General features: G+C 44.7%; 1 protein-coding gene across 2 annotated transcripts in view; it reads right to left on the minus strand.

The window, feature by feature from the left end:
- Positions 1-27,177, minus strand: part of USP25 (ubiquitin specific peptidase 25) — a 1,331,637-nt gene that overhangs the window by 101,203 nt on the left and 1,203,257 nt on the right. For both annotated transcript variants that reach the window (XM_069636412.1, XM_069636413.1), the window contains one exon: positions 22,077-22,156. In XM_069636412.1, the coding sequence (XP_069492513.1) occupies positions 22,077-22,156 (80 nt within the window). The remainder of the gene's footprint in view (positions 1-22,076; positions 22,157-27,177) is intronic.

Genomic DNA, 27,177 nt, shown 5'->3' on the forward strand with positions numbered 1-27,177 from the left:
TCTGAAAGCACAACTAACCCAGCCAGCTCTGAAGGCACAACACAATGTTAATCTTGTTACTCTTCCTGTTACTAACCCAGCCAGTCCTGACAGTACCCCCCTCTTCAAAGCCCTGTCCCAGGGCCTGGCTTAGCAGGGAACCTCTTGTGAAACTGTTATCAATTGAGGGGCATGTACATCTACTTGATCCTCCCAAGATCTTTCCTCAGGACCGTATCCCTTCCAGTCAATAAGATACTGCAAGGTACCTCTAAGAATCCTGGAATCTAAGATTTTCTTAACTTCAAACTCCTCGTCATTTTCCTCTGTGTAAACTGCTGGTGGTGGTTTTCCCAATCTAGTTCCTGATACACAAGGTTTCACTAAGCTGACATGAAATGTAGGGTGACTTTTGATACTTGCGGGTAATTTCAGTTTGATTGCTACGGGATTTATTATTTTTTCTATTTCAAATGGACCAATAAATCTCGGACTAAATTTAGTTCTTCCCTTTAAACGTAGGTTTTTTGTGGACAGCCAAACTTTTTGACCCACCTGATAATGTGGTGCTTTACGATGTTTCTTATCAGCAAATGTCTTAAATCTTAGCTTACTTTTTTCTAAAGTTTCTTTAGCTTTCTCTAAACCATCTCTAATACAAGTCAATCGCTGCTCAACCTCTGGATTGGAATACTCAGATGGCAACACTTCTTTCAAAAATCGTGGGTGGAAACCATAATTGCTAAAAAATGGAGAATACTTAGTAGAATCCTTGACAGAATTGTTATAACTAAACTCTGCTAGCCAAAGAAGATCTACCCAACTTCCTCTTTCTTGCCAAAAAGCTCTAATATATTTTTTCAACTCCTGATTTACTCGCTCTGTTTGGCCGTTGGTCTGTGGATGATAACCTGAAGAAAGCTTTACCTCAATTCCCAACTCTGTACAGAAAGCTCGCCAAAACTTAGACATGAACTGAGACCCTCGATCTGATACAATTTGTGTTGGTAGACCATGTAATCGTACCACTTCTTGCAAAAAACTTTTTGCCAGATTCCTTGCAGAAGCCTCTCCTTTCATGGGAATGAAATGCCTAGCTTTAGTTAGTAAATCCACAACTACTAATACTGTAGTGTAACCTTGATCTTTGGGAAGATCTACAATATAATCCATAGAGATTGTAAACCAAGGACTAGGGGGTACTGGTAATGGATTTAATAACCCAGATGCTTTTCCTCCTCCTGACTTTACTCGAGCACAGACTTCACATGTTTTCACATAGTCTTCAATATCCTTTTTCATTTCTTTCCACAACTTTCTTTCAACCAGTTCAATAGTCTTACGAATTCCAGGGTGACCCACCAACTTGGATTCATGACATTCTTGCATAATTTCCTTTTGCAGTTCCTTGCTTGGAAGGTAAATTTTAGAATGGACACATGGAAATCCTTCAATTAAATGTCTTCCAGAATTCTCTGCTAACCAAGATTGAATTTCATCTTCTGGTAATTCCTTTAGAATCTTTTTAAGAAGCTGATTCTCTTCCTTTGTAGTACTTAGAATAAATGTTTCTTCTGCAATCACTGGTTCTGGTAATAATTGATTTTCAACTTCTCCCAAAGATCCTTGTCGCGATAAAGCATCCGCTTTACCGTTTAACCGCCCAGGCTCGAATGTTATCACAAAATCGTATTCTGAAAAGGAAAGTGACCACCTAAATTGTCGAGGTGATAGTGTTCGAGCAGATTTCAAAAACAGAAGATTACTATGATCGGTTAAAACGGTTACTGTGAATCTTGCTCCCAACAGATAATGCCTCCATTCCTGAAATGCCCTCTTGATTGCCAGGAGTTCTCTGTCAGTAATTGTGTAGTTCACTTCTGCTGGAAGCAATTTCTTAGATAGATAGGCCACAGGATGCAACTGTCCAGTTTCAGGATGCCGTTGAGAAAGCACTGCTCCAATTCCAACATTAGAAGCATCTGCCTCCACAAAAAATGGTTGTGAAGGATCTGGGTGTAATAAGATCAGTCCAGATGTAAAACAGTTCTTCAATGTTTTGAAAGCTTGATCCGCTTCATCTTTCCACTCAAATTTCATTCCTTTCTTCAATAATTTGGTGATAGGAGCAACAGTTTGAGAGAAATTTTTAATGAATCTCCTGTAAAAGTTTGCAAAGCCCAGGAAGCTTTGGATATCTTTAACACAAGTTGGAGTTGGCCACTGTTCAACTGCCTTAATTTTCTTTATATCCATTTCCAAACCTTTGGGAGAAATCATAAAACCTAAAAATTCCACTTCCATGGTATGAAATTGGCTCTTTTCTAACTTAGCAAATAGTTTATTCTCCCTTAGTCGTTGTAACACTTTCTTTACATGTTCTTCATGTTGCAGTAGATCCTTAGAATAAATGAGAATGTCATCTATCTACTACAAAGATGTCAATAAAATCTCTTAATACCTCATTTATAAAAAATTGAAAGGCCGCGGGAGCGTTACACAATCCGAATGGCATTACTTGATATTCGAAAAGACCAAATTTTGTTCTAAATGCCGTTTTCCATTCATCACCTTGACGTACTCGCACCAAATGATATGCACCACGAAGATCTAGTTTGGTAAATACTGAGGCTCCTTGAATCTGGTCTAACATTACTGATATTAAAGGCAGCGGATATCTGTTTTTAATTGTTATCTTGTTAAATCCCTATAATCTATGCATGTTCGTAAAGTGCCTTCCTTTTTGGGAACAAAAAATAGTGGAGAAGCTGCTGGCGATTGAGAGTGCCTGATGAACCCCTTATTCAAATTTTCTTGGATGTAATCTTTCAAATGTTGATTCTCTTTTTCTGTTAAGGCATAGATGCGACTGCAAGGAATGTGGGCCCCTGGTTCTAAATCAATTTTACAATCATACTCTCTATGAGGAGGTAATTCATTAGCTTCCTTTTCACTAAACACATCATTGAAATCATGGTAACACTTTGGTAATTCTCCCATTACAGCCCCTATAGAATGTACTATAGTTCCCAAATTCACCAAACCTTCCACTACTTCTGAACAATTATCACTAGAAACATTTTCCTGAATTACTTCTTTACAACAATTTGTAACACAAAAAGTAGAATCCAATTTCACCACTCTTCTTCCCCAATCAATCTGAGGGTTATGATACGTCAGCCAAGGCATTCCCAAAATGATTTTCAACTGTGGAGTGTCAATCAATTCAAACACAATTTCCTCCCAGTGTCCTCCAATTTCCATTTCCAATGGGATTGTTTCGTGTGCAATTAAACCTGATGTCAGTTGAGACCCATCCACCGCTCTCACATACTCTGGTATATTTTTTACCACATAAGGCACATTCATATCTTTAACCACATTCCAATCCATGAAGTTACCAGTGGATCTTGAATCTATTACTACTGGACCACTTCCCTTTAATTCCTCTTTAATATACAAGGATACATTCAATGAAATATGTGGTACCGCTGCTTGGATTGTATTTGCCACTTGCTGATTTCTGGAGCTGTTAGTAGATGCAGAAGTTTTTGGACACCAAGGGCAATTTCCAACAAAGTGTCCTGATTTCCCACAATATAAACATAAATGATTCTGTCTTCGCCTATCCTTCTCCTCCTTAGTTAAAGGACCTCTCACTTTATTTACTCTCTCTGCATTCCCAGTTCTCAATTATTTATTTACAAATTCTAATCTTCCTTTATCAACTCTAGGGAAAACTCTAGGTTGCTCAACTCCTCCTCTTCTATGCTCAGCCTTGCGTTCCCCTAATCTATAGTCAATTTGTATGACAAGATGAATTAAATCCTCACATGAAGTAGGTCTATTAACAATTGTAGATAAGGCATCTTTCAATTCCTCCTTCAAGCCTCTATAGAATAAAGAGGATTGCTTCTCTTCTGGCCAATTGCTCTCTAATACTAAAGATCTGAACTGTGTGATGTAAGACACTAAATCTTTGGTTCCCTGTTTTAACTCTAATAATTCTCCATCTACTTCTTGAGATAATTGGCATCTGTCAAACATCTTTTTAAATTCTAATTTGAAAGCTAACAAGTTCTTTAGTATAGGATTCTCTTGACCAACTAATAATACTGACCAAGTTGCCGCCTCCCAGTAAGGTAAGACAGCATAAAAGCTATTTTAGAAGCATCTGTATTAAAAGCTTCAGGTCTACAAAGGAAATGAAGTTCACACTGGGTAAGGAAAATCTGGCATTTCTTGGCATCTCCCCCAAAACGCTCTGGAGGTGCTAAGGGGACTGGACCTACAGGTATATTCAAACTTCCCCTACTTCTTCCCTGAGAACTCGTTCCTTCACCCAAATCCTCTCTAATTAACACTGGTAATTCTCTACTAGTATTCTCTGAGTCTCTTGACTCCAAATTTCTTCACCCTTACGGGTAACCTTGGAGTTTAACTCTTCAAACTTGACTTGTAATTCCTGGTTTTCTTTTCGCACAGCCCTCATTTCCTCCCTTAACTCTGAAAACATGTCCCTTATGGAACTTGCTAGTGCCTCTGTGGGATCCATATTAGCTCAGGTGGAAACTATTATCGTGGGCCTTTCATCCTGTCAGGGTCCGGCTTGACTGAATTCCACAGGAGCTGATGCTGGCCCCACAGACCCTCACTAGGAGTTCACCTCTCAACCCTTAAATATAAGATGAGCTGAAAACCCCAAGAAAGGGAAAGGGGAATTTGGAGAAAACAACAACGGAGACACTGCAGCCCTGCAACCGTCTGATAGGCTCTGGTATCTGTGGTAAACAAATACACCTGGTTACTTATATGATAAGAAAAACCTCTTTTCTAAAATTATTCTAAATAAACTCTAAACTCTTTACCTCTTAAACCTCAGTAAAAGACTTAGAGGCTAATAATCTGTGTGGAATATCTTGTAAATATATCTTGTGTAATGCATATAGTTCAAGCCACTCAAGTCTCTCTAGAATTCTAAAGTGATGGCCTTTGTAAACACCTTTTCAGGACTAGATATTCTTCTTGCTTCAAAGTTTCTTTAACCTTATGTAGTTTTCAATGCTTTCATAAATTGCAGTCTTTCTCTGAAGTATTGAAGTCCATTTGCATAAATTACATTAAAAAAATATTCTTTAACTTCCTGGAATACTGCTTTCCTTATGCGTGTGAATTGTTTCTTTATTTACACAAAGAACGTATAGTTTCTTCCTCAAATAGCGTGTGCGATAAACACGTGAAAATCAGAAGACGTGAAGAATTGTCCTTGCGTTTAAAATACACACGCGATTCTTTACAAACCCGCGCGTGTGAAAAAATACGTGAAAGCGATAAAAAATAACACGCGCTGGTTAAAATGGACTCGCGCTCTATCGCTACCGAACTCATGCGGAGAAACGAAACGTATTTCACGTAAAACAGTTCACGCGTTTAAAACAACTCGCGCTTCACCAAAATGGACTCGCGCTCTATCGCAAAACAACACGCGCTTTCTCATGAAACGTCTTTCACGTTAAAAATGTACACGCGCTAAAATTCGCTCGCTCAATTTATTTGGACACGCGCTCTATCGCTCTGGATACCCGCGCGCTTTCAAAAACACGTAAACAACTTGCGAGCTCGCGCACACATTAAACAGTCTTTAAGAACATTACACGCAGTTAATTACTTTAAACTCCTACACATTATCTTCAAGCTTGTCTTCCTTATAATAACTTTTACTGTAAATGTCTCTTTTCTCAAATGACTTTGAAATTTGTTAACTCTTTAAGTTTTCTTCTAAAGAAAATGAAAGTTCACTGTGACAATCTTAAAATCTTTAAAGGAACGATCCCACCTGATGACTTCTTGCTCAAACTGGATCAGCAAACGATATTCTTACTTCTTTGGTAGATCTTCTGAGCTCTGAAAAGGCCTTACTTAAGGAGCTTAACTAATGTACAACCAGCCACTGAATTTCTCTGGATGAAAGGCAGTTTAGAATCTTGCTCACCTCCCAAGAATCAAACCCATTGTCCTCTCCACCAATCAGGCAAACCAAACATATCATTGTTCCTTTAACCAATCAGATTAAGTTTCTTTCGCTCCATCTTGACTTGGGCAAGCACAATGTTAATTCTATGAACAAACTCTTCCTGTTACTAACCCAGCCAGTTCTGAAAGCACAACTAACCCAGCCAGCTCTGAAGGCACAATGTTAATCTTGTTACTCTTCCTGTTACTAACCCAGCCAGTCCTGACACGCCGCTGCATTTTCATCTCCGGCCAGATGAACTGCCGAGACCAAAATTCCCTGCTGGATGGCCCAGAACCAGAGCTGCATTGCCTCTCTGCACAACGGGAGTGACCCTATCCCCCACCCCCTTTTTTGTTGAGGTAATGCATGGCCACTGTGTTGTCCGTCATGATCAGGACGCTATTCCCCCACACAGCGGCAGAAAAGTCTTCAGGGCTAGCCCAATGGCCCTCAGCTCTAACAGGTTGATGTGGAGTTTGGACTCAAACGGAGACCAATGACCGCTGGCCGCCAAGTCGTCGGCACGAGTGCCCCATCCTGTGAGGGAAACATCCGTCACTACAGTCACCTCCGGCCATCGTTGCCAAAACGGCTCCCTGATCAGATTCCCTTCGTTGGCCCACCACAGAAGATCCTAGGAGACTGCGAGTGGAATCTGAACGGGATTTGACATCTTGCCTGAGAACTGTGACCACTGCATCTTGAGGACCCTCATCCTCAGCCTTGTCTGTGGCAAAATAAAAATGCAGGATGCCATGAGGCCGAGCAACCTTAAGAATTCAAAAGCCGGGAGACTTTGGGCATGTTGAAACTTGTCCACCATCTGCACAATGTGATGAGGCCTCACCTTGGGAGGTGAGCACTCCCCTGCCCACCCCCTCCCCCCTCTACCCCCAGGATGTGTCTAACACAGCCCCGATGTACTGGAGCTGTTGGGAAGGTGTCAGATGCGACTTCTTGAAATTGAGGGAGAAGCCCAGCCTGTGGAGGGAGCGACAGGTGAGATTGAGGTGATCCAATGCTTGCTCGGGAGAGTGCGCCCGGATCAGCCAGTCGTCCAGGTAGGGGTAGCGTGAATCCTGCCTCACCTGAGGTACGCTGCCACCACTACCATTAGCTTGGTGAAGACCCTTGGGCGGAGGTCAATCCGAACGGCAGGACCCAAAACTGAAAGTGCGAGTCTCCAGCCGCAAACCTCAGGTACTTTCTTTGCTTGGGATGAATCGGCACATGAAAGTAAGCATCCTGTAGGTCCAGAGACACCAACAAATCCTGAAGTTGAAGGGCCTGGAGGACTTGAGAAAGAGTGACCATCTTGAACTTGTCCTTCCTGAGAAGTTTGTTCAACCAACGCGAGTCCAGGATGGGTCTCAATCCCCAGTCTTTCTTTGGGATCAAATAATAAGGGGACTACCATCCCTTATTTCTCTCCGCTACAGGCAGCAGTTCTATAGCGCCTTTCTCCAGCAGGGTTAAGATAACCTGCACAAGGAGCGGAAGCTTCAAAGAGAGTTTCCCCAGTGGATTGTTGTGAGGCTGCTTTGGGAAGGGAAGGCAGTAGCCGTGGGCTATCATATCCAGAACCCACGCATCCGAAGTAATGGCTTGCCACTTGTGAGAGATGCTGAGATAGCCTGCCCCCAAATGGCAAACCATGGGACATGGCCTCATGACTGTTTTGGAGCGGCTACGGCAGCACCTGAAGGCAAAGAGGCAGCTGCCTGAGCGGCTTTGGCACCTCTATTTCCCCGAGACCACCACGGGTGCTTTCTCGCTGGCCCCTTTCACTGGCGTCCCCTCTCGTTCTACCAAAGGAGGAGCAGTAACGAAAAGAACCTCCCCTCCACTGCTGTCCCCTAGGACGAAAAGGCGGAGGTTGACGCACAGCTGCGCTTAAAGATTTTGACGCAGCTTTTGAGGTCTGCAACCTCTCAAGGCTCTCGTCAGCCTTGTTGCCAAACAAATTAGCACCATCAACGGGCATGTTCAGAAGACGGGCTTGCACATCCGGAACAAAACCCGACTTCCGCACCCACGCAAATCTGCGTATAACAGTGCTAGCAGCCATGGACCGGCTAACACGGTCAGCCGTATCCAAACCCGACTGAAGGGATTCGCACATGGCATCCTTGTCGTCTTGCACGAGAGCAAGGAAGCCATCCCTTTCTTCCCCATCGGGAATATGCTCAGCCGCTAAAGAAACACAGTTCCACAGAGTATGTGAAAACCTTGCCAAGGCACAAGTGGAGTTGGCTGATTTCAATGCCATGCTCCCCGCAGAAAATACCTTCCGAGCCCAACCGTCGAAGCGTTTGTCATCCCCATCAGGAGGGCTGGTAGGGTATGCCGCCTGCCTCGAGGTGGCTGTAGCTGCCTGAACCACCAAACCCTCGGGAGTGGGGTGAGTGGATAAATATCTGGGGTCACTAACGGAAGGGCAGTGCTTTTTTGTCAATTACTTATTAACAGCCATAAGAGATTCCAGTGACTGCCAAGCAGTTGCCACACTTTTCTGTAAAGTGAGATGAAAAGTTAACACCGGGTCAGAGGACGGACCTTGATCTAAAATGTCTGTTAGATCATCCTACACAAAGTCTTCAGGAGGACTGGGCCAGCCCAGATACTCCGAGAACCTAGCCATGAGCTGCCAGTATGAAGACTCGTCATGAGCCCCAGACTCATGCCTGCCAAATTCCACTTCCGGAGAAGTGTCCAACCCACTGGCATCATGAAGGGTTTGCCTCAACTCCTCCAATTGACTGTCTCCAGAAAAGACTGGAGCCACATCATGCTCAACCAGGTCCTCAAATTCAGGCCATTCTTCCTCTTCATATATGTCGTCCAGAGGGAGTTGAAAACCTGGCCTGGGGACAGAAGAGGGCCTGGAGTCCAATATTTTCCTCACAGAATTCGCCGTGGCCTTCCTTGGAGGATCCACCAAATCAGGGTACTCCAATGGTAAAAATACCCGAAAACGTTGAGGGCGCCGAAGGCTTTGATGCCAAAAGCATCGACAACCTTGGCGTTGTGAGCGCAGAAGACTTCGGCATCGACACTGGTGCTGACGGCGCTGTGGGCTGATAAGATGGCAAAGCATCAATGTCCGAGTCGGACAGACACGGCGCCGACCGAGTCGATGCCGGCTTTGAGCCCTTAGCTGGTTGCAGCGGTCTCGATAGAGACAAGGACCGAGACCTGGAAGCACTTCTCTTGAGACTATCCAAAGCCTTGTCCGAAAGGGACCTCAAAGGTTCCCCGTGCGAGTCGCAGACCCGAGCCCGAAGGCATGCGAGCCACGGTACAAGACCGTTCCTTCCTCGCTTCGTTAGGAGGCGTGACCGGAACCGTGCCCTGCGATTGAAATATCGCTAACATCTGCTCCTTAAAGGCAGCCCATTCCTCCGGGGTCGAGGACTTCGTCGGGCATGCCACTTTCCTTGCGGTGCCATCCTCTGAAGAGGACGGGGAAGGCGACCGGTGACGGCGCTTCCGAGAACGCTGTGACGAGGAAGAAGAATGGCAGGAACGACTAGGGACCGAGAACACCGGGCCTCTTCCCGACGCAGAGAGTCACCCATCGAGTCGTTGGCGGACACCCCTTTGGTTTTCCATTTAGAAGCACGGGACTTACTGGGCTTAGAACCCCTACTTACCTGGAGCTTCCCCTTATGGTCCAGCAAGGCATTGGCAGTCAGCGACTGGCATTTAGAACAGTCGTCAGTGTCTTAACTCTCGCCAAAGCACCACAAACAAATGCGATGCAGGTCGGTGATCGAAATTTTCGACTTGCAGTCCTGGCAAGTCTTGAAGCCAGACCGCCGAGTCGGAGGGGTCGAAGAAAAAGACATCTGCGATGAAACAAGAGGCGCGCCGAGTTCTCGAAGCAAACATGTTTTCTGCAGAAACAACAGAGCCGAGGCTACGGGCCGTGCGTCCGATTTATAACATCCGGTGACGTCGGCCTCGACGGAGCCCTTCGAGGGACATCGACCCAACGTCATCGACGCAGGACGCCCTCTGCCGAAAAAGTTTTCGAAGTGCACAGCTGTGGACATTACATGTCAAAGATGTGGAATACGTTGGAGGACACAATCCAGTTGTTCAGACGTTTCGGGTACTATGTCCTCTAGCCCCCTACAGAGAGTCCCCCTTACGGATCAGGATGCACCCTGACCTCTGCAATATGACAGGAATCGGTGGTAATGTATAGGGGAGATTGAACATCCACTTGACTGTCTCCCAAACCTCCCTGGGAGGAAATTCCCTGGGGCGGTCTTGCACTTCTGGTTCACAATGGAGGCAAATTGTTTCAAATGAAACGTCCCCCAAGAGATGGACATCTAGTAAAGTACTCTTGCACAAGTGTGAGAATCATTGTCTTTCTGAAATACCCACAACAACGTTCTCCATCCTGATGAGGGTTGGCTGGCAACAGGGAGACGTCATTCTTTAGTGTTAGGCAGAAACCTGTGCAGTTCCCTCTGGGACCACTGCAAAAGATTCAGGACTACAGGTGTTTGGCAGTAAACCCACTTGGTAGCAGTCTGTACCACACAGATTCACTTGGTAGCTGTGGCTGAGCAGTCAGACTTCCCTCAAGAAGAGTTAGGCGGTATACAGAGTATTCACAATAGGTCAAAAGAACACAATAGAACAAGTAAACACCGACCAGAGCTTGGTGTAAAAGAGATAGAATTATTTATTTAAAACCACATCTAGAAAAACACACGGGCACTAATAGTAAGCAATCCAAAAACACGGTCACTAAAAGATATACACTCCCTTAAAAGAATATTAGACAAGTCTTAAGTAAAGCCCCACTTATTTTCAGACAGCGGTGAGCGCTTAAAGTAGATGGCACTCTAATAATTTGTTTTAAAAAGGGAGAGAAAAGCAGAGAATACATTGAAACAGATCCCAACACTTTTTCACGAACACAACAAGAGAGGAAGGCAAAGTAACACCGTGAGTTTATAGTCAGTAGGCCGGATCCGCTTTAAGAGGATCAAAACGAAATGTGTACAAGATCACACGGTTGCAGTGCACAAAAGTCTTGTAACGGTTCAAAAAGGAGTTGGACCAAAGAAAGGGACCAGTTAGAGGGTCAAGGCGGCCAGCCCAGTCCAGAAGGTTAAGGGATTATTATTACCTTGTAGCAATCTTTAGAAAGGGAGGCCTGGCGGACACGGTACCTTAAAGTGGTGAGAATACTCCAGCGGGGGCAGTTGTTCCTGGCAGCGGATGCAAGTCGGTGCTTCGTCCGGGGGAAGAGAAGATCTCGTCGGGGAGGAAGACAGGAGTCCTTTGCACTGCCAGGGAAGAAACCAGCCGCAGAGTTTCTCAGGTAATAATAATAATTAGGCTTTTTTTTTTTATATATTTTTTATATATGTAAAAGGAGTGGTCCGTTGATTCGCGGTCCAGTGGTAAGTGGCTATCCGCTTGGCACGGGCAATTCGACAACAAGCCGGTCTGGGGTGCGAAGAGAAGAAGGTAAACTGGTTGTGCCCACCAGTCAGGGAAAGAAGCCTCTCCAGCCGGGAGATCTTCTCTGCCGTCGGGAAGTGGTGAGTCGGTTCCGCAGGGCTCCACTGGTGGTGTTGTCGTGGTAGGTCGGCTCAGCTTCTCCCTCGTTGGATTCTCAGGTCCTGTGGCGACTTCTGAAGTTCCAGTCCCCAAAGCCCTGCTTTTATGCAGCACACCCCCATTCACTCAGCCTAGCTGTCAATCAAACATGCTTGGGCCAATCACACAAGAGTGCGACTTGAGTTACCAAGGTAACTCAGTCCAGGGTGCCTAAACCCCCTGTGGTACCCAGACAGAGTGGCACTACTTTTGGAGTCTTCTGTGGAGAAGCCCGCCAAAAAGTGGAACAAAGGGCTCGACTTGGGTTGGAGTCACAGAAGAGAACACAAACGCCATTTTAGAATCGAGTCCTGGCAAAAAATACCAACCGGCAAATTAATATTAAATAAATAAACCGGCGGTATGTTCGAGGCTATGAGAATTAAATAATTAAAGTTGGTAGCCTCGAACAATGGGAAAATCCCATAGGGATATATTCGCGGTCGAATATAAAAAGTAGTATCCACTGCCACCAGCCAAAACTCGATCGGGGGGACGGAGACGTGCCCCCTCGACTAACAGACCCTGGGGCAATCGAATTGCCCCGACCAGTACGTCCACAATATGATGGTTTGTACCGGTTTCTGTTAATAATTTGTTACTAGTAAAGCCAATGGTGACTTTACATGCCCTGGGAGACAGTAGTCAGTCCCAGGGTATGGAGTCTATGGTGGGGTGTCACTATGACACCCCTGTGTCACTGCACGGAGGATGCTGTGCAACACACATAGTAAAAACACATGAGACCCTATGGATTAAAGGACCCCATAGCCCATAAAACACATTAACAGTCAAAGGAACACCATAAATCATGTCCAAGAGTGGGAGAAAGAGTCTCACGCTTGGCAGGAAAAAAAAAAAAAAACAAGAAATCCAGCAAAGCTGCTGGGGGACTCACTAGGTTAGGAAATTCAGCCTAAAGAGAGAATTCTCCCTAACATTTAGAACCCATAACCATAGTCTCATTGCTTCCATGCACATAGAGTGACGCCCATGCCACCTCCATTTAAGGTAATACACGGCCACTGTGTTATCTATCAGAACCGGACCACAGTGGTCCATGCAGATGGAAGGAAAGCAACCAGGGCTAGCCCTATGGCCCACAGTTCCAGGAGGTTAATGTATTGCCTCCACTCAGCAGGAGACCACAGTCTGCTCACCGGCAGATTGCCCACGGGCGCACCCTAGCTCTTCAGGGAGGCATCCATGACTATTGTCAGTTGAGGTCAAGGTTGCTAAAAAGGCTTTCCTTAGCAAGTTGTCTGTTCGGGCACAGCACGAGAGATTCTGTGACAGTTTGTGCAAGATCTGCAAAAGGTGTGTCATGTCATCCTGAAACTCAAGCAGCCACTGGCAGCACAAAAATGCAAGAGACCTTGTGGCCCAAAAGATGCAGAAAGGTGTAAGAAAGCAACCATCTTTAGGAATGGACGACTTGTATCAGCTGTACGAAGTTCACCACAAGGTCCTGAGGAAAGAAAAGCCTACCAGGGCATGTATCTAGACACCCTTTATGAATCAGAGGAACTGAAGGTGTGACCTAGATCATCTTGAAGATGGAGTAGCCCAAGCAGTGCACCAGATGGAAAATGTGGTACAACTGGGCTGACACCTACTGTGGGGAGCAAACCTGAATGAGCCAGTCTTCCAGGTAGGGAACAATATGAATCTGGTCCCTCCAGAGAAGAGCAGCCACCCTAGTTGTGTGTGGTGAAAACTCTTGGTGCAGAGGAAAGGCAGAGGGGCAGGAGCGCAAGCTAGGTGTTCCTAACCACAAACCTGAACTACTTACTGTGCTTTAGCTGGATCAGCTTATGGAAGTAGGAGTCCTAAAGGTTTACCAACACCAACCAGGTTTATGGGCCTGGAAGATTTGAGCCAGAATCTTGTGTATAGGTGCTATGTACACCTTCAATTTGTCCTTGTGCAAATACAGCTTCAGACCCCCCCCCCCCCCAAATCCATGATGGGGTTCAGACCCCTGTCCTAGTTCGTAACCAGAAAATAAAGGGAGTTCAAAAACCTTTCCATCTCCAAGGAGAACATACACTTTATGCGACAGCAGCGACTGAATTTCAACCAAGGAAAGGAAATCTTGGGGAACGGGGAGAAGGACAGGAAGGGTGTATGGTAAGGGGTTTCAAAATATATATATACTGCATAATCCCTCATGAGACAGGCTCCTCGAAAACAAAAAAAAGAGGGTTTCTCTACCCCATACTTTAATTCACATGGTAAGGGGTTAAGTAAAATGTGGGAGAACAGGGAGGCAGTAACCCTGCAACCTGAACTGCAAGGCTCCAGTGTCTGAGGAGGAAGACAAAGTCGACGAAGATCTATGGCGTTGCTTCTTGCTCTTCTTGTAGGAAGAGGACGACGAATGTCGAGACCTCGACCTGGAGTGCTTCTGATGTCTGGAGCTCTTCCTCTCCAGACACACGTTCCTGGAGTCATCGGATGACTTTCTTTTTGAAGGGATAATGGAGGGGGATTTAGGCAAGGGCCTACCTGCTTCGTGTTTCCCCTTTCTCTCACGCACAGTCTTGACCAGCATCGATTGGCAAGACCTGCAGTCATAGACTTTGTGGCCTACCTCCAAACACCACAAACAGACTCAGTGTAAGTCAGTTATGTACCTTTTTGCCCCACAATCAGCACACCGCTTGAAACCGGTCTTCGGTGTCAAGCACATTGTTGAAGATTGAAATATGTAGAAAATTTGCAGCGGCGATAATGCTCTGAAGCTCGCTAACATGCAACAACAAAAAAAACAATTGAGGCACTGCTCGCCACGCATACTCTTCATACCAGCGTCAGCGTCACGGCCAAAGACAGGACAGAGGCCGTTGAGGGCCACAACTCTACTCTGCGCGGTGCCAGACTTCATGAAATAGAAATTCCAAAGCATGCTGCAAGCAGACTTGAATATCAAAGATGAGGAATATGTGGGAGGACACAATCCATTTGAAACATTCCCCATCGAGGTACCTCTGCCCTTACCCTGGCTTACCCTGGCAGGACAAACACTGCTGAGTTTGCTTGCTGGACGACGCTTGACCACTTCCCCTGTGGGCAAAGGAGGGGAAGGGCCAAAATGACTGTCCCTGGAGGAGTGGGCAGAAGGTTGCGGATGGCCAAGCAAAGGTGCAATGTCCATCATTTTAGGCCTGAATTTACTAAAGAGAAGCTTGTGGGAAGCAGCGAGGAATTTACCAGAAACACTGAGTGGATTCCTTCTGAGCCCTGGTGACCATCAGGTAGCATAATCTATCATCAGAGAGTAGTGCCATTTAGGAGGAACCTTGCCCAGAACTCTACTTTCCTACACACGTTCAACGTTAAGCATACGCGTGTGTGAGCTTGCGTGCAGAAAATTACGCAGCCGCCTGTAACTCTTTCGGTGCCAGACAAGACTGAGGGCAGCATGTTCACAACCCTTTCACAAAAAGGTGGTTATGCCAAAAGACGACTAGAGCGTAGATAAAATGTTGGATAGTTAACACAATGTGAAAACTATTAGTGCAGTTAAGATTTCACGTTATCAGCAAGTTAATTAACATTCAGGCGTTTCTCTTAATAGCTTTAAAAGGGAGCAAGGAATTTTTTAGAAAAAAAAGAAAAGTGTATAACTCTGGGTACACCGTTCCAAAAGCAACGAGAAAAAAAAAAAGGAAATCAAAACCATCCAACAGGCTCATGCTGCCCTGGTCAAGAGAACTCTTAGGACAATTGATTTTCTAATCAAATCTCCTGGCAACAAGAGGAAGAGCACAGCTGCTAAGGAAAGCCAATATGGAGAAAAATAAAGGGTTTGTGGGAGACAAGGACTAAAGGTGGTAATTGGCCTCTCACTGTTTGCTTACCTTTCCTTTGGGTTCCCTTCCCTCTTGCAGATCTAGTAAAAGAAAAGAAGGTAGGCAACTATTTTTTCCATTTGCTCCACTTCCCCATTCCCTCAGAGGCTCTGTACACAGCTGGCAATGTAACAGTCTGCAGGCACAACTTCTGAGAGAGCATTTAAGGGGCTTCTACAGTTTCTGTTTATCCGGACCCAACATCAATTAAGAGATTGATGAATATTGGGTTTCAATGCTAACTCTTTTAAGTATGGAACTCCCACCATTGCAGCTCTTGCAAGGAGAGAGGGTACAAAAATATATGGGAGGGTATGTAACACTGCTAAGCAGAAAGTTGAAAAAGGCATGTGTGCTGTTGTCTTGATGGTGGCAGAGTAGGCTAGAAGAGTACACTATTCCACAGCCCTAAATAACCATCTTGTACACCTCATGGTCTGCCCAAAAGTCATTACTTAATAAAAGAAAAATCCCAACAAAGTGTTCAGGTAATTTACAGATGGGCCATTGATTCATTGGCTGCACGTGAGCCAACACCAGTGGATACTGGAAATTTGGTTCTCAATATTTAAGGAATCACTTAATACTTGGAGAAGCTTTAGAGACATGCCCTTTCTTGGCATGCTGTGGTCCAGGAGCAGTCAATAAAGAGGCTCACGACTATTCATCAGAGTAGCGAGGCCCTTTGACTATTTGGTGGGATAAATAAGGGAATGCATGTGCGGCAGAAAAAGAGGAAAGAGGCAGCACCTACATAACAGACTTGGCGTGTGGATGAAGTATGTGAATTTCAGGTCTCACCTTTTTGGAATGGGATAGATTAATACAGAAAACTACTTCATGCCTGCATTTCAGGATGAAGAAAAGCTCATTGTTTCCAAGGCTGAGAATCATCGATAGACAAGCATCAGCAAAAGGGCAAATCAAGGGATCAAAAATTCAGGGCACAGTGAATACTAACCTAAAGTTGAGTATCAGAGGCACAGAATCACAGACATGACGATCACTCAAGTTGGGAAGAAAAGAGCACAGAGACTTAAACAACAAAGCAGGGGTAGGACCACCCTTTATAGAACCCTGAAAGTTCACACATAGCCTGACAGATAAGAGCCACAGGGATTTATTTGCTATTTCTCCATTGAAGAGATGACTTTTTTCAGAGAGTCAACTCAATGATAAGTGTAAATCGGTGGCTGTTAATCTAAATAGACTGTAAAATGCACTCTGACTTTTCCCTACAATCGGTGGACCATCATCTGGAACCAAACAAGGTAGCCTCCATAAAATATATTTCCCCTTTATTGGTGAGAGGCAGCAGTGTCTATTTAGATCACACCAAGTTACAATCCCAATTAAAAGTATACGTAATAGTAGAAAAAACTGTTAAGGTTGCCCATTAAAAGCTGTCCAACACTGAGCGATCCAAAGTGTTAATCCTTAGGAGGGGTACTGCAGTGACATTTTGAAGGCCCTCAGCCACATGCAATGGATCTTTATCCGGTCGGATAGGTGCATAGTCAAGTCAGTGAGGAGAAGGTTAGCAAATAAGAATAACTTCGACGGAGAACACGGAGAGCTAAAAAGCAGAAGAGGCTGGCAAAGAAATATGTGTCAAAGCGATGGGATGCAACTGGCACTGCAGGGACACAGTGCGTATTCATAATTGGAACATCGCAGCAGCGTTGATATAAACCAGAATCTCATTTGCTAAGATGCTTACAGCAGGGCTTTTAAACAAAGGTTAACATATATTTCAGCAATGATAATTTGTATAGCTGCAGCCGAAACAGATTTATGAACATTCTTCCATTTACTTGAGTTTTGAAACTAGGCGTTTGCGAATGAGCATTTTGTTTTCACGTCTTTTCCTGTATGATGAGGGTGGCTAAACCTCCAAATTTGCTTAGGTGCCACCTGGGGGCTGAACAAAAATGTCCTGCACCAAGTCGCTACAGATTCTGTTCACCAGTCCACAAGCAGAGCAGGATTTCGTGACGAGTGCACATCAGCTGAGTAAGCCCAAAAGTGAATTTGGGAACAGAGCCAGATGAGAATCCAGCATCAGCAAGAGAATGGACATCAATACAGAATATGTGCACTGTGCACATGTTCTAGTAGAGAACAAACTGACTGACACACTCAGGGGCCTAACCACAGGAACACCCAGCTTCCATAATGGTGGTGCCGTTACCAAGATAGCTGACCAGCCATATAGGGGCCAATTTAGAGAATTAATTGAATGGTTAGAAAGCCTGCATTACCTGAACATAATGGGAAACAAGAACATGCCATGGGGAGGAGGGGTCAATTATGCTGCACCTATCACAAGGCCTCAGACTAAGGGTGAAACAGACCTCAATTCCAATGCTTATAGCATCAGTTGACAGACTTACAAAAAGAAGGCAGAAGCAAGCTAGTGTTGTGCCTTTTAGGGCGGCATTCCAATGAGTGAATGTTGCAGTAATGATAAGAGCAAGAGAGACAAAGAAAGAACCAGATTTGGCCAAACCTAATAGGCACTATAGAACTGAAGTATAGGCAGTGGCTAAACCAAATAATTCGCACTGTACCGGGGTTCAGGCTTGCAGGAGATGAAAGAGTAAGAAGGCTGCTGGAGGTCATGACCCAAAACCACGCAAGAGTTTAATCAGGTTTCAAAGAGGAGGAGCACAAGAGTAGTCTGCTGGGGGCTCCAATCCATATACTGGTGGTAGTTGAAAAGCTACCAGAGCCAACTTAACATTTTTGCAAACCTTGAGAGCCTAAGCTGCAGCCTGACAAGGGGCCAGGTTGTGGCGAGTAAAGGCGAAAATCTCACACTGGAGACCGGCAAAAGCCAAGAGGGGGACAAATCAGGCATTTGCCCCATTAAGAACATGAGGAGATCCGTAGTGCAGGAAGGGGAAACGCTATACGGTTTTTCCTCAGACAAGAGCATCAGAAGACCCCCTCAGAGCAAGTGGGGGATATGGGACAGGAATTGCCCCATGGTAGGACTGCATTATGGCTACAGAAGCCCAGAATACTCACCATTGTGAGCATCTGCCAAGCTCAAGTCAAAAATGTGTGCCGAGGCATTTAAAAACCAAGTGCATTAACAGGTACTTTCCAGGATGCAGACTCTTTGGAATTGCGTGGAATAGAATATGGAATGGACATTGGACTTGGGATATTATGCCTTCTTAGAATAGGCCCTTCACTTGATTCGATTTTCCTATAATCCACTTTACTGAGATTCTCCTTGTGTTAGGTGGGTAAGACCTTGGTTCGGGCGAATCTAGGTCAGAGATATCGGTTTGTCAAAAAACAGTAACTTAGAAGAAGGGGAAATACCCCTACGATATTAGAGATTGTCCCTACAAGCCCTGGACACACAGCTTTGCCGGTTAGGCCATACTGTGGTTGAGGCAGACCTTATGTTCAGAAAATCCGCTCTGTCACGTAGGCCAATTGTGTTATTTTGTACACTATTTTCCCTACCAGCCTCACACATTTGGTGAAATCCCAAGTTAAAGTGATTATAATTTATTCTTCATGAGTAGGAGTGCTTCATTCCATCCTACTATTGACAGAAAGAGGAACTACCAACAATGCAGTATAAGATTCAGGCAGTACAAAAGAAATATGCAAGTTTTTCCACAAAGTGTGTCTGACATGACAACGATGCAGAGACTTGTAAACTATTTAGGCATTGATGATTGAAAATGCAGGACAGAACATCTTGTAAGTTGACTTTGAAAGCATACTGGAAATGGACAGAGTGGTCCTTCACACTGACCTCAGTGATGTGACACCATGCTTCTTTCTATTCTATATCATTTTTATAAACACCAACTCGCCCGCAGGCCTCGGAGCGCTCACATGATAGTACAGACAGAAAACATGGGCCGCTAAGACAGCAGATTAGGGGATGATAATGTCTGCATTGATGAATGTGAGAGGCTGAGGACCAAAACCAAGACCACTGGCAATAAAAGTGCCAGAGCAGGTAAATATGGCGGTTGGCTTGATCGCTTGTGATCTTCACCTCCGACTGTATTGGTATTTTCCAGTAAACCGCCGCTCTCATTCCAAAGCACCCAAATGCTAGGTTGATGAGGCGATAGAGGGGGACAAGACCTGCATAAGCAAAACAAGCGTTGAACTGAGTGGCTGCACTTTAAAATCTAAATTAAATTATGAGAAACACATGTAATGTACTCATTTTGTGTGTCTAACCAGTACCACCAGTCTGAACGTCACTGTGCACATACTGTTTTTTGATTCGAGGACACCGACAGTTAGTCAGCTCACAATTTGATAGGGACTACATATACACAGAGTATAATGCTGAAAGTGTCTGTCGTATACCATACATGATGAAATTAATATACACCCTGTGTTTACGAAGCTGTACACAACTTTGCAATGAACAGGAACCATCATGAGTCAATGTGACAGATTAAGGGACTTAACCATGTCAAGGGCGGGAAGGCCCCCTCCTAGGAGAGTGGTGAGGGAGTTTGATGGGAAGGGAAGTCAGTCACTATTCCCACTAAGTGCGTCTTTTCCATGACTGCTGGTACCACCCTCCCTTCCACAACTCCAGTCAGCCTCTCTTCTGGCCGTAGTTCTCCTTCGTCTTTCAAAACCGCAACTATGCATTTGGGTGCAATCACGAAAAAACCCATGACCATAACCATAACCAGGGGAATGGCACTGAGAATAGGACTGGAATTGACTTTTTCCTGCCAAACAGAGAGAACACACTCAAACCTCAACCTATCAACCCTAGACTGATGCCAGGGGAATGGTGGGGTAGCAGAAAATCAATTGATAGTATGAAGGGACTGCAAAGGAGCGGGTGAAACACAAACGTCCTCCAAGCCCACTTGGGAACTTAACTCACCTGTGTTGGAGAAAGCCACAAGGAAAAACCCTACAAATGGAGACTGAAAAGGGGGCAGTGCTAAAACCTTTCTTAAATCTTTCCACGGGAAGTACCCACCCAATAGGTAAATCTTAGTCCAAGATTTGCCAAGCGCTGGATGTAACCAGGGAGACCAGTGGGAGCCAAGAGGAGTGTTGGAAAGGGGTTAGGCTGGGTTATAGAATCCCGGCCAGCACAGAGAAGACTGAAAGGTGTTCAGGTGGAGGATGGGCAGTGAAGCAGAGTGCTCAGGAGACTGTAGCAGTGTGTTGGGAGGGTACATGTAAGGTATTCTGTGTTAGAGACAGTAGTACCAGTTAACTGTAGTATCGTAGGGGTGAGCGAAAGGTGGGGGGAGAAACAATAGAGTGATGGAGAGAGTGTATTGAAGGAGGGTGTGGAGAGAGTGCATGGATGTAGTGGGAGCAGTGGTGAGCGGGAGGTGCACTTGGAAGCGATAGGCAGAGTGTTATAAGGTCAGGACACAGGTGTAGATAGGGGATTGAGAGTAGTGATGGAAGGGAGAAGAGAAGTAGAGTGGGGAGCATAGAAAGAGTAGAGATTGGGAGGGGAACAAAGGCAGGTAAAGGAGATGGGAGGAATGGAGCTAGGCAGAGAGTAGCAAGATCTTGGAGGAGTGCAGAGATACAGAAGAAGAAACCGTGAGAAAGCAAGAGGGTGTAAGTGGGAGAAACAGGTGGAGATACCCTGATGAAAGTCTGCAGGCAAAACGGAGAGGATGATTTACAATACTACCTGAGGGAGCTCGATAGAAAAGGCGACGGTCTTAGGTTTCCCTACCTGATTTGAAAACAATTAGACCATAGGGGGGTTACAATGCTTAAGAACACGAGGGCATTCCGGGGGCTGAGGACGCCTGGGCTATGGTGTAGGGAGGCCATGGGGAGCTCAAGAGAGCCGTAGCCCCTGCCCAATCCCTAGTTTCAACAGTACCAGCCCTCCCAGACCAGTTGATTGTTTAAAACATTAATCAAGCACTGTAAAACTACTGTCTCTGGACTTTTTGGGCCATTAGTGACACCAATCAAAATGCCACCACTGTAGACATCAAACAAATCACTCACCTATTTTGTCAGGGACAAGACCAGCAGACTAAGACATCAGAAAGTTGGAACCAACAGATGAATGCAGTTCTTGGTATCATTATTGAATCCAAACTACTGAAACTCCAAATGCTGATGCTGATAAATAACCACCAACACAAGCAGGCGACACATACAAATCTATGATGCATAAATATTATCTGACGGGTGCCAAAGGGCGGTATCCAGTGATTCTATCAAATACAAAGCATTGAATTCAAAAGCATCAAACAAAATGCATTCTTTTAAAGGTAAAGGTTTTATTTTTATTATAATGGGTTTTAAGGGGTAATAAAAGGTGGGTTGGCAGGGGCCATTAATTTTTTTTTTTTAAATGCATTTTTTTCGATGCTTTTGCATTCGGTGCTTTTGCATTCGATGCTATCGCTATAAACCCAAAGGGCAAATTAGCAATGGTAACACAATGCCCCCAGGAGCGTTTTAAGAATACCAATTTGTCAAAGAAAAGACTGAACAATATCAAAATAAACTTTTAAGGAGCAAGGAAATTCTGACTTTCACTGTAATAGGATATCTTCTCCTTTTAGCAATAACCCATTTTTATCAAAATAAACAATCTTTAACCTTACCGTCTTTTCTGAAATAAATCCAATCCAATAATTATAAACATTGTTGTCTCTCTGAAACTTTTATAATCAAGGTGCCACTTCTGTGGGAAAAATAGATATTTCAAGTTGTAATCATGGTCTCTGAAAGTGATCATTAAAAGATTGAAGCATACTTTAAATTACCCTTAATTTAATGTAGTACTTATATAGTGAGACAGCTTTTGTCAAAATGACCTAGCATTCCAAACAAACATTTAAGAGTAAAGTTGCTTTCCTGTAAAAATAGTTAACTAGTTCAAGCATATTGTTTAGATTTCCATTATATTGATATGCCTCTAAACCTGAACAGGTGGATATTACTGCAAGGCTTAGAACTAAATGGCGCTGTGCCACTTCCAGGTTCAAACATGAAAACAAAGTACAGTTTTATTTCGGGAGGATAGCCCAGGAGCAACGCGCTTGCCTTGGAAACAAGACGATGTGGAGCAACACAGGTTTGATCCCCGGGTCCGTGCTTAGAAACCTCTGGGTATTAAGCGCGTTATAAATAACCAATTATAATTAGTAAAAAGATGAGGACGTAAAGTACGTCATGTGTCATTCTGAAGAACATGCGGAAACGGGTGATCTGTTACACAGGTTAGCTACTTTCGGAATTCAGTAAAATGTTTACCTTTACATGTGAATGATTCGGAATACAATAGCAAAAATTAGACAAATGTGAGGCGAGTACTAAGAAATGGGCCATTCTCACAACATGTTCGAGCGCAGCATATGAATGCAAAATGGAGCATCTCAACACAAGCAGCCGAGTTTGCAAACCAACATGCATCTGAGATGTGCATATATGAAGAAACACCATCATAAAATACGCCTGAACAGTCAGTATGGGAAAGACCTGGGGCAGGCAGGGAACGAGAATTCTGAAATTAACATTTAAGGCAAACATCTTTCTCCATTGGTATGTGCCTTTCTTCGGATTCAATGAAACATGCCATAAACAGCTCCAATGCATGGCCTTTGCATTAAATATGCTCACAGCAATTGTCAGTTTGTGCAGAAACAATAGCAAAGAAAATTGGAAAATTATTTTAAATATGGCATGCAAAATACCTGAATAATTCATAAGGCAAATATGTGTATAAAAAAAGGTTGCCAGTCTTCAAGCTTAGGAAAAGTTTAAAATTAAATCAACTCATCAACAAACATCCATAATCACATTGTGCACGGCCTCAGAAGAGCCACAATACGTTGGCTAACACTATAAGAGTTTCAATGCTATGAGGGATTCATACATTGAAATCATGTACTCAGTGGGAGACGCTTGCATTCCTCGGCAATCCGGTAGCGGACTACTGGGACAATGCATCTCTTTTAAGTCTGTCAGTTTCCATCATTACATCTTGTATACCTAGGAAAGAATTTGCTTTGTCACACTTTCAGATGTGTTCTTGTATAACATTACACTTGCCATATGGGAAACAAATCATTGCCACATTTACATTTTATATTTTAAAAATATACAATGTGGTTAACATAGTTACATCCTTCAAGAGCAATTGCATTTATTATGAATCGCCACCTTTGATCTTGTCTCCACCACTAAGGTGCATGCCTACAGGTCTTTGGTGTGTTGACCTTTGCATCTGGACATTGTGGATTATGGCTGAAACATGATTTTCTTCCAATCTGGATCCACTTTTGTAACATACTAGAATCTTTCACAGAGCTTCTTCCCCACCCTGGAAGGGCAAAGATTGGTGAACAAAGCAGAATACCGGAAGCATGAGAAGGTTTAAGTTACTTACCTATAACTTTTGTTCTCCAGCATGGGTCTGGCATGGATTCACATGCTCATGAATAACGATTACACAGCAGGACATGTACACAACCACGGGAGGGGCAAGTCTCAACAAGAAGCAATAAACACTTACCTCTGGAACAGACCCACCTCAAACAAACCGGTTGCATAGCACCGCTTGGCTGACTCGGGACTCCTCCCTGGAATCCCTGTCAACACAGTAGAACCCCGTGAAGGTGTGTGTGGACCTCCACGTAGCAGCCCTGCAGATGTCCAGCAGGGGCATACCAGAGAGAATCGCTGTTGTAGCTGCAAGGTCTCTGTTGTAGCAGGCACTCGGCCAACCTGGCATTGCCCTACTAGCCAGTCGATGACAGTGCATGATGCAGCCGGAAAGCCTACCTGGAGATGGAAGCCTTCAACAAGGCCTTTCCATGATTTACAGGTCCAAAGTTGACGAACATCTGAAAAGTCTACCGAAAACCCTCTTTATGTGCCAGGTAGAATTTCAAGGCACGAGCAACGCCCAGCAAATGAAAGACCCTCTTCACCAGCAACGACGGGTTTGTAAAGAAGACTGGTAACACCAAAGGTTCTTTGAGGTGTGCTAGGCAAGATAGGGTGCAGTATCCTTTGGAAGACTACAGCAACCTTGACCTCCTGGCAATAAGGACCCAACCTTTGGTATAAGTCTGTACTACACAGGTTGGTAGTGTTGCAGAGCAGCCCGGCTCATCTCAAGAGGGGTCAATGTGAGCAGTAGGGTTGTAACACAGAGTTTCACAGTGACAGTTATTCAAATAAACACTTGTACCGAAGGTTTGATTAAACAATTATTAATTTAATAGTAAAATAAGCCTTCTTCAGAAGGGAGCAAAACATGTAACAATTATAATACACTTCAAAACACACTCTGTTTCTCTAAATCAGATAATACCCATTGGGGATGGCCCACAGATACTTCCTACACCCTCAGGTGACAAATAGCTAGGACACTGTGGACATTGATTTATCACTGGTACATTCAGAACAATACCAAGTTTGGGTGTAAAGGATTAGATAGAGGAATAAAACAAAGGTTAACAAATAATTCAAACACTGGCAAGTACTTTCTAAACCTTCCAATGCAAAGTAAAATAACCTTTTCCTGGGGGAAAGGCAAAAGCACAAAATCAGAGGTAGAAGAGTCTCTCAGGGAGCCAGGACAGTCAATGTTAGTTGAACAAAGTGTAGGGGAGCTGAAGATCTTTGCAGGTGAGTAAAAGTCTTGCACAATGGTTTTAGAAAAGTTTGTAGGAATATGATTCACTTGAAGGGCCACAAGCTGGGAGGCTTGTGAGGGGCAAAGCTGCAAGCAACTCTGCAATGGCAACCAAGACAAGTCTCAACTGAGAACAAGTAAGGCTACCCAACAAGAGGTAAGTCCTCTTAGGTTTATAGTACCATTGGTTAGAAGAAATGGTTACAGCTGGCTTCTGTTCCTGTGTGGCTCTGCAGATCCTGTTGTTCCTGGGCCTCAGTCGTGGGGACAGGAGGGAGGATGTCTGGGACTCCTGCAACACAATGGGAAGGTCGGTGGCAGCAAAAGTCAAACTTCAAATCAGCTGCACTTCGCGGTTTCAGCTCATCTAGTCTATAGCAAATAGCAACACTGCGGTTCTCGGATACCACTTCAGACTTTCCTCGCATCTGGTGTCCAGCACTCTGTTGAGGAGGCTCAGGCTTGGTCAGCCCTGCTTCAGGGAAGCCCGGAGGATCTTCCTGGTGCTCTGGTCCAACTTAAAAGCGATGCACTCAATCTGGTGTTCCTCGCCCTGGCACTTCGGTTGCAGCAGCAGCAGCGGAGGTACAGCCACCACAGAGTTCACTTTGGGTTGACTGGCCCCACCAACCCAAGGGAAGAAGTAATCTTTGCAGGGCTTCTCTAGTCAAGGCAAATTCGGAGCTTCAGCACAGCAGCAGGGCTGCACCGGGCAAACCAACGTCCAGGAGTTGGAGCAGGCATCTCTTCCAAGTTCTTCGAATTCCTTCGTCCAGTGGTCTACTCTGCCTTCCAAGCCAAAAAGCCTCGCCTTTTATACAGGTTTGTCCCAGTCATTCCACCCTAGCTGTCAATCATACAGCAGGGTGGCTGTCCTCCAAGGACAGCCAGCTGGCCAATCACCTTGGGTGCAGTCCTGTAACCAAGGGGATTAAGCACAGGGAGTTTCGGGCACCTCCCTCACTTTATGCCCCTGCCAGACATACTGGAGCCAGAGGCGGGCTACACTCGTGAATCCCGCCAAAGGCAAAACGAACAAAGAGACCAAACCAGGTTTGGTGTGCAGAGTAAATCTCAAGAAGGACCTTTCCAACAAGAAATGGCGAAAAAAGAAGACCGGGCCATTTTGACAAAATGGGCACCCCTGGGTGCCTTACTGCAGCTGGGAACGCAGCCCACGGTAAAAACAGACAATGGTAGTAAAAAGTAAACCACTGCCAACAGCCATTAATTGTAGAAAGGGTAACATAAAAATGTTACATGAGAAACTAGACAAAGGGGATACTAAGTAACCCCTCCAGCACCCTATTGTAAGATAGTGTGTGTTGGGTCTAGAAAGTTACAAAATGTAAGTAAAGTCAATTTCACTTCACTGATCTTGGAAACAGTAGTTTCACCAAGAGAAGGTTTTTAAACCTTTGGGAAATCCAAGAGACTTCCCCGTGTCACTGCACTGAAGGTGCTGTGTGTCATAATGTAAAGATGATGCCTATGGAGTTTGTCAGACTCCAAAGTCAAAAGAAACACAGAGTCCAAATCACAGAAAAATACATGAGAGTGGGAAAAATTATAAGTTACGCCTTAGTCCCCTTTCCTCCATACTGCATGGGCATCCCTTCCTAGGGACGGGAGACAACCTTTTTCACTAGAAAATCTTCTTCCCCCTTTAAATATAGAGGTGTGTGGGGGTGCAGCCCTGGGAGCATGCGCTACCCTGACTCCGGCCACCGGCGCCACTCCTCAGTCCCCATTGACGCGTCGACAATATTTAACATTGCCTAATGACACCATTATTATTAGACGGGGGATGGTGGGACGTATGGAGGAAAGGGGACTAAGGACTAAGAGTAAGTTAGTCACTACGGTGAGTAACTTGTAATTACTCTTACGTCCTGTCTCCTTTCCTCCATACTGCATAGGCGATTACAACTGAATGTAGTCCCAGGGTGGAGAGGAGACCCTCCTTAAGCAAAGAGTTCCTTAGAACCGCCTGTCTGAAGGCTGCGTCCGACTTAGAGCCAGCGTCCAAACAGTAATGCTTAGAGAAAGCCGAAGGGGTG

Source organism: Ambystoma mexicanum, chromosome 7p (assembly GCF_040938575.1).
Source record: "Ambystoma mexicanum isolate Mex_15411 chromosome 7p, UKY_AmexF1_1, whole genome shotgun sequence".
Classification (NCBI taxonomy): Eukaryota; Metazoa; Chordata; class Amphibia; order Caudata; family Ambystomatidae; genus Ambystoma; species Ambystoma mexicanum.